The following is a 7,768-nucleotide window of genomic DNA, read 5'->3' as shown; positions in this document are numbered from 1 at the left end:
AAATTCGACTCTTTTATCTGTCAAATTTTATGAAATTTAACGGCCTAGGACCATCAAATTTAGGCTTTTTTCACATTGTGATCCCAAGGTCACAAACACTGCCCTCTTGGAAGTCTTACATGGAACTGATTGAGTCAAGGGTTAATCGAAACCTGGAGGGTGGTCCCAAAAAATTCATTGTTTCGTAGGGTTTCGAACACTTGACCTATCCTTCCTGAGTAGCTTATCAAGGCTTAACTTGCCACTAGGCCAACCCCTTGGGGTTACATAGGCACCGTATCTTGTTATAAGAAGGCTATCCTTCCTGAGTAGTTTATCAAGGCTTAACTTGCCACTAGGCCAACCCCTTGGGGTTACGTAGGCACCGTATCTTGTTATAAGAAGGCTCAAATCTTAAAAGAAATATTGTTAATGGGGCCTTCTATCAAGGTGGGGCCTGCGATTTCCTTAAGTGGCCTTATGATTGAGCCGGCCCTCAGTCCAGTCAGAGTCAACTCGGCCATGTTTTGGGTCAATGAAACGAGTACAACTATCTTCTCAACACTCCACTAGGAGTTTGAGGTGCAGTGAGCCCACCAATAAGTCTCCTGACAGAACCACTATCTATCATTACGTGTAGAGGGATAATAATGGGTGGATTAGGTGTGGACTTCTTATACGTATTTAAAAGAGAAAATCATTATTTATTGATTTATAATAATCCGCTTTATCCAAAAAAAAAAAAAAAAACGTTAGCTAAAAATATGGGGTCAAGTCAAAATACAATCAAATAAATAATAAAATAATGCTGAAGTGACCCCTAACCACATAATGCACTTCTTGACGTGAAAGTGTATAAAAATCATAAATACTTTTCATCAAGATACAAGTCAAAAAGTACTCATGATTCCTATCCACATTAGTTAAAAATATGGGATCAAGTCAAAATATAATAAAATAAAATAATGCTGAAGTGACCCCAGGCTATAACCGCATATTGCACTTCTTGACATGGAAGTGTACGAGAACCATAAATACTTTTCATCGAGATACAATTAAAAAAGTATTCATGATTCCTATCCACATTAGCTAAAAATATGGGGTCAAGTCAAAATACAATAAAATAAAAAATAAAATAATAAAATAATGCTGAAGTGACCTCAGGCTGGAACCGCATATTGCACTTCTTGACGTGAAAGTGTATGAGAATCAAAAATGCTTTTCACCGAGATAAGAGTCAAAAAGTATTTATGATTCCTATCCACTTTCACGTCAAGAAGTGTGATATGAGGTTCCAACTTGAAGTCACTCCAGCACGACTCTAAAAAAAAAAAAGAATTGTAGAATAATAATGTGTCAGGTAGCATCTTTGGAAGGTAGATTTATTTACTCTTGAAATAGACTTAAGAAACAAAGCGTGTAATTATGCTAGGGGTGTCAATGGTTTGCATCGGGTCCAAAAGCCCGACCCATTTTGATCTGATAACTTAAGGTTTGGATTTCGATAAGGATCCAATCTGATAATCAATTTGATGGTTTTGAAACAATTATGTCACGATCTTATAGGAACCCTCCCTTTCTACTAATATGTGAGAAAATATATAAATGATAGTCTAGATCTTGTTTGGGTATATATATATATATATATATATATGTTATCTGGTCTGGACCTGATCCAATTATCATCAAATTTGGATTCAAATGTTGACATCTAACAGGGATCTAATTCAATAAGTATAGGGTCAATTTAAGATTAGATCAGTTTTTTATCAAATTGGTCCCAAAAATATCCTAAGTCTCATCCAAACCCGAACCATTGACACCTCTGGGCAATGGTTACCGAATTCAAAAATAGCTTAAGTATCCTTATATAAACATTTGAAATAATCTACCTATAATAAAATAAAATAAAATATAGTCTTTCAAAATTCTATTAAAAAAAATGAAATGTAAAACATGAACCCACCGTTTTGAAGAATCTTTATCCTAGCAGGACATGCATAACAAGTATATCCCTTCCTTAGTGTTATATAAGAACTATTGTTTAAGAATCAATGTTATAATGTTTTAAATACTTTTTAAGGATGAGTTTATTGTCTACAATTGTTAGTTACAATCACAAATATGGGCAGCAGTGGCAAACATTTATTTTAGAGATTATATTTCCACACCAATTTTTGTTTATAACACAATAAATAAGGATATGCAAAGCGAGGACCTGAATATTTGAATCCAAATTAAAAAAACACCATGGCCTTAGCCACCAAGGAGAGAAAAAAAAAAAAAAAATTTACCACTGGAGAGAATATAGTAATAAAAAATTCTGTCTTTTTTTAAAAAGTCTCATTGAACACGCGTTTCGTACCTCTAATCATTAAAACAATAAAATAAACTGACTTAAAAAAAAAACATGTTTAATGTTTTAAACATGACTTTTACGTTTTAAACACATAATTAAAAAAAAATTTATCCATTTTTTTAGGTCTAAGGTTAATTTCAATGGCCTTATGGTTGTTGTGGTGCTTTGGTTCATCATTTAAGGTAGGATTTGATGATAATGATTTATGTTATAGTTTCTTTTTTCGATAGTGTGTTGTTTTGCTCAAAAGATACATTGATGGTTAGGCTTTTTCTATTATCATTTAATATATAATTAGGTATAGTATTCGCTCCAAAATATATTAAAAACTTAGAATAAATGTCTAATCTATTATATATGCATTACACTATGAATTCATTCTTAATATTATATATATAGGGTTAGGATCCATAGACAACATTCTAGACAACGTTTTAGATAACGTTTTATCCTATATGGCAATCTTGCCCACAGACCATGATCCATATATATCGTTTTGTCATGATTTTTTTCCTGTTCCTTTATTGTTTTTTCCAAAGTTTTTCCTCGCCATTTAAAATCCGTACACTAAGTGGGTGATTTTGGGAGAGAGAGAGGAGAGCACATGGAGGGGAAGAGTAAAAGGGAGACCACCACCAACTCTATTCTCTCTATATAAGCTCTTTTAGGATATTTCTTTTAGACTAACTCAATGCCCACTCCACAAGGCATCCCACTTAAAAAAATCGAATGGACCAGTTACTGAAGCCATTCATAATGTATCGTCGTGGCACGTTATGAATGGGTTCAGAAAGAGATCACCAAATGGACCCATTTGATATTTTTTGCTTTTCTAAGTGGGGTGACTTTTAGAAGGATGAGGGCAAGGAGTGCCAATATTTTTTGTCTTTTGTTTTTATTAGAAGAAGAAATTTTAATAGGATTAGAGAAAGATATTAGATGTCTTGATCCTTTGTTGGTGTGTTCCAATAATTGGAGATATAAGAAAAAGTGGTGTGGCAATAAAAAGTTAACATAACTTTGAGATGATAAAAAGAGAGGTTATATATTGGGGTGCAACTACTTGCAGATAAAAAAATACCCCCTTGGCATTCCATTACTACAATTGCACCCCCAATTTTCTTACTTCTTTTCATGGTTTTAGAAACACACTCTCTCCTCTCTTCTCTTCTTGTAACAATATGTTTTTTAAAACTAGAGTTCGCCCAACTATGCTTCCTTTCTTAGTTTTTCTTTTTCTGGAAAATAGGAACATTGTCAACTCACTACAAAATTTTAGGTTTTTAGCGGGGGTCAAAAACCGTTGCAAATATCAAAAAACCGCCGCTATTATTAATAGTGATGGCCACGTGTAACGCCACTATAGGCGGCGTCACTAAAAACCATATTAAGCCCTATAGTGACGGTCAAAAACCGCCGCTAATTAATTATATTACCGTCGCTATAGATGTAAACCAAAGTTATAAATACGATTTGAATGCCTATAATAACGGTAATGACCGTCACTAATAAGATTTTTTTATTTTAAAATTATTTGTAATTAAATACCTATTTTTATACAATCTGTTAATTAAACACAATTACTTAACAATCTTTGGATACAATGCACTTATAATCAACTAGAACTAATTAACTTTAGAAATTGTCATAAAATTACAAAGGAGTACATAGTAACTAACTTTTGATACGTCTCAACCAAGCAAAACAACCACCTCATTACAACAACTCTATAAAAAATAAAAAATAAATAAAAACCCTCTCCTCTCTGTAGACTCTTAGATAACAACATCAATTTTAACTTACAATATAAAACCTAGTAAAAGCATAAAAGAAGATGTGAATAAGAACACAAGTTCCTTTATCAGGACCTTCAAATGGTTCACAGGTGCCGTTTAAATCGTTGTGCTTTAAATTCCTGTCAGCACATTTTCAAACTATCAGCTTCCAAACATTTATCTATATATTATGAGGATACATATTATTCATTTAAGTAGATTTGCAATGTCTTCTTCTTTTTCCTTGTATGGTAATTATAGCAGTCAAGTTCGGATTCGGCAATTATGCAATGGGGTTCAGAGTTCAGTTTAATTTGGACAAATCAAGAAAAAAAATTCGCAAAAATTTTGGGGATTGTACAAAGCTTCATAAGATCTTTGGCACATGTTCCAACTTGTGCCAAAGATCATGGAAAATCTAGCCCATAACATGTAATGACATACGCATTACACTTAGATTCATTTGTGAACTATTTCACATTATTTTGAGAGTCGGCAGATACTCACATTGTTTGTAATTGAGGGGAACTGAACAGGTGATGCGGTACTTCTCCTCGAAGTTGAGTGTCTTCCATGGACCTGCATGACAAGATTTGTAACTTCAGGAAAACAGATTGAAACCTTCTTTTTTGTAAGAGATCTTGTGAGATATAGAGGGAGAGAGATACAATGTGGTCAAGGACTCGACGGTTGAAAACAATGGGGGAACATCTGATGTATCAAAACTAGTATTGCTCATGTCCCTGCAAGGCACAAATTATGTTCAGTTGGTGATGAAGAACAACATTACTTAGATGGTATTAGATAAAAACTTATGATAATACAATTCTCTCTCAGAAATAGAATTTGGGTTAGGACAGAATCTTTTTTTCTTCCACTCTTGTAGTATATTTATCTCGATATAATTTGTAAAGTTTTTCATATTTGCATGTAGTTGAGGAGGTACATGCCTGTTAGATTAGGTATGGTAACGAAAAATAGTAGCACATCCAATCACGTTAAAAACAAACAAATGGGTCTGACAAGCCATTTCAAAGTAACTTACACATGTATGAGAGCCATGTTTGAGCTGAAAAGTTTAGGTGGGATGGGACCAGAGAGTAAATTCTTTCTGAAAAGATTGTCAAGAACGAACCAAAAATGGAAATCAGTAATTATCATCAACAAAAAAGAATTAGTCTTCTCTTACAAGGGAAGAAAGCGAACTACAAAGAGAAGACATACAGGACAAGTCTGAATATCTCCGGACAACTGACCTTTTAGTCCCATAGTCGATAATTGTCTTAGATGAAATTGATTTGGGTCAGAATTTCAAGTATTTGAAATGGAAGATTAAATATAACAAGCACTTACATGTAGATAACACGTGATTTGTTGCAGCGGATTCCCACCCAATCATCACCACAAGGATCTGAACCCACCCAATTTGGTGAAGTGTTCTCCCATACATCCTTCAAGGAGTTTAGAGCAGCTACTACACAAGGAGAAGCAAAAGAGTGTACACTATAAGCCTAGTCACATAAAACTGAATTGGATCAATCAAAACCAAGTATGGATCATTGATTAGATCTTAAGATAAATGCCCATGGGATTCTCTTCGGAGTCAAGACTCCGATTCAGCAAAATGTCTGGCATAACAATGACATATACTTAATCAAATTGGCAAGTTTTTCTTTGTGTCAAATGCGTTCTCAACAGTATACAAAGTATGATCTAATAACACAAAACATACCATATTTGAATTCTCTAATGGATAATTGATGACAAACTAGAGACGACAATGATACTACATACCATCCGATATGTCAGTTACCACCATTACAGCCGAGAGTTGGAGCATAAGAGCAAGCAGTAAGGCCTGAATTGTTCGGTCCATTGGTCGAATAAACGTCTTGAAAATCATTGTATTTGATTGGTTGGTAAACATTCTTCAAAAAATACTTCTATTACAAATACTTTTGGCATATAACCAATTCTAAAAAACAAAATCATTTCAACCAATAATGATTTCTACAAGCCCATACAAGAGAAATTCTTTTTTCTAAAAAAAAAAAATGAAAGCTGTAGCCCCTCATGTTTAAAAGAATACATATTTGATAGGTTCATGTTTAACAGAACTACCTTTGCATCACTGAGAATGGTTGGTATCATGTGGTATTCACATCACTGAGAATGGTTGGTATCATGTGGTATTCACACATGTATCATGATTCCTTGATGATCTGCATATAAACAGGTTGGATTAGAACAACCTTTATGTTTCTGACTAGAGAATTTTCAATGCTAAATGCAGGTGTTGCTGATGATTCTGAATCAACATCAGTAACATTCGATAATTACCGAACTATTTTCATCATTCACCATCTCATGCTCTATTTTCTTTTTTTCTTTTTTAAATAATTCAGAAAATCTAACCCTCAAATGCAGGGTTACAGGGCTATACTATTCGATACAAAAACCCTAAGTTCTATTCTTTTTTTCACTATCTTCTCTTATTTGATTATTAAATCTAAATTCCTGGTTGAAGCCTTTTAATTTGGTTTTCTAATTTCAATTTTCTTTCCTGATTATTACAGTGGAACCCTTCTTGTTTGGAGCTAATAAGTGACAAAATGGTGGATAAGTACTTCTCCAAGGTGGATGACAAGGAATGGGAAGATTTAAAGCTCCCTGTTAGACCCAACTTGCCTTCCTTTGCTATGGCAAAGCTATGAGGATCATTGTAAATGGTGTTGAAGCTATATAGAATTACATCTATAGCCCATTAAGCAGGAAATTAGGATCATGATAAAATATCAATCGTCAATAGATGATAGCCCATTACACGGGATATTTCATGATAAACAAAGATTTGGTGCTGTTTGGTTGACATACTACAATGCATTTTTGTGTCATGGGTTCAAGCCTAGCTTACACACACACACACAAATTTATAACAAGGATTATCAATGAGTCTAGGAATCACAAAGTAAAATTTCCACCAAAAAAATCAAAATCATGAAACAACAATAAGAATTTTCATACACAAGTATATTATCGAAGTTCATCAATCAAAAGAACTAGAGATCAATAAAAAAAGGAAATAAAAAACAAAAGATATGAAATTAAACCAAGAAAAATCACCATCATCAGATGAAACAGAGACATTGCAAACTAAAGCATTAGAAGTCAATATCTCATTTTTCACCGAATCTACCTTCTTTACGATCTCCGAGTCCCTGAAATTCAAACTAACATTATTAAAATTCAAAAAAATTAAAAATAAAAACCAATGAAGAAGAAGAAGAAGAAGAAAACCTAACCTTAAAGGAGGGTGAATTGGTTGGTTTGATTGAGATCTTTGTTTGATGAGAAAAGTGCGAGTTCGGAGTTCGTCAGATTTTAGAGAGAAACCTCAAGAGGAGTAAAGATTGGCCAAGTTGATGAGAGTTGAGGCCAATTGGAATCTGAAGGAGATGAATTTAGGGTTTCGAGCTTCGAAATTACAGATTTGAGAAGAGAAATAGCTCCTTTGACGTCCCCTCCATCGATCAAAGAACTACGAAATCTGCGATTTCGATTCTCAAAACTCCAGAAAATGTGAAGAGGAACTTGATAGAGAGAGAGAGAGAGAGAGAGAGACCTATTAGACTGGAAAATTTTCTCCATTAACTTT

The 7,768-nt window shown here is 33.7% G+C and overlaps 1 protein-coding gene across 2 annotated transcripts; it reads right to left on the bottom strand.

The window, feature by feature from the left end:
• Positions 1-4,036: 4,036 nt before the first annotated feature.
• On the bottom strand, positions 4,037-7,107 carry LOC147384685 (putative leucine-rich repeat receptor-like protein kinase At5g49770). Of its 2 annotated transcripts, none has more exons than XR_015172419.1 (5): positions 5,467-7,107; positions 5,159-5,224; positions 4,802-4,856; positions 4,621-4,692; positions 4,037-4,253 (listed from the first exon to the last, which is right to left on the bottom strand). XR_015172419.1 is itself a non-coding variant. In XM_086424775.1 (5 exons), exons 2-5 carry the CDS (start codon positions 5,173-5,175, stop codon positions 4,133-4,135), a joined length of 285 nt encoding a protein of 94 aa, XP_086280901.1. In that variant the 5' UTR covers positions 5,176-5,224; positions 5,467-7,107; the 3' UTR covers positions 4,037-4,132. The 2 variants fall into 2 exon arrangements, 1 of the variants encoding a protein (XP_086280901.1); XM_086424775.1 differs by having other exon boundaries at positions 4,782-4,856.
• Positions 7,108-7,768: the final 661 nt, after the last annotated feature.

Source organism: Akebia trifoliata, chromosome 15, assembly GCF_017979445.1.
Source record: "Akebia trifoliata isolate Shusen 1 chromosome 15, ASM1797944v1, whole genome shotgun sequence".
Classification (NCBI taxonomy): domain Eukaryota; kingdom Viridiplantae; phylum Streptophyta; class Magnoliopsida; order Ranunculales; family Lardizabalaceae; genus Akebia; species Akebia trifoliata.
Note: the sequence above shows the minus strand (reverse complement) of the source record. Positions and strands in the feature narration are given on the sequence as shown.

Coding starts and splice junctions, on each gene's coding strand:
- LOC147384685 (XM_086424775.1), bottom strand. Junction 4,693..4,781: donor GTCGAGTCCTTGACCACATT/GTATCTCTCTCC, acceptor CTTGTCATGCAG/GTCCATGGAAGACACTCAAC. Junction 4,254..4,620: donor TCCCCTCAATTACAAACAAT/GTGAGTATCTGC, acceptor ATGTGCTGACAG/GAATTTAAAGCACAACGATT.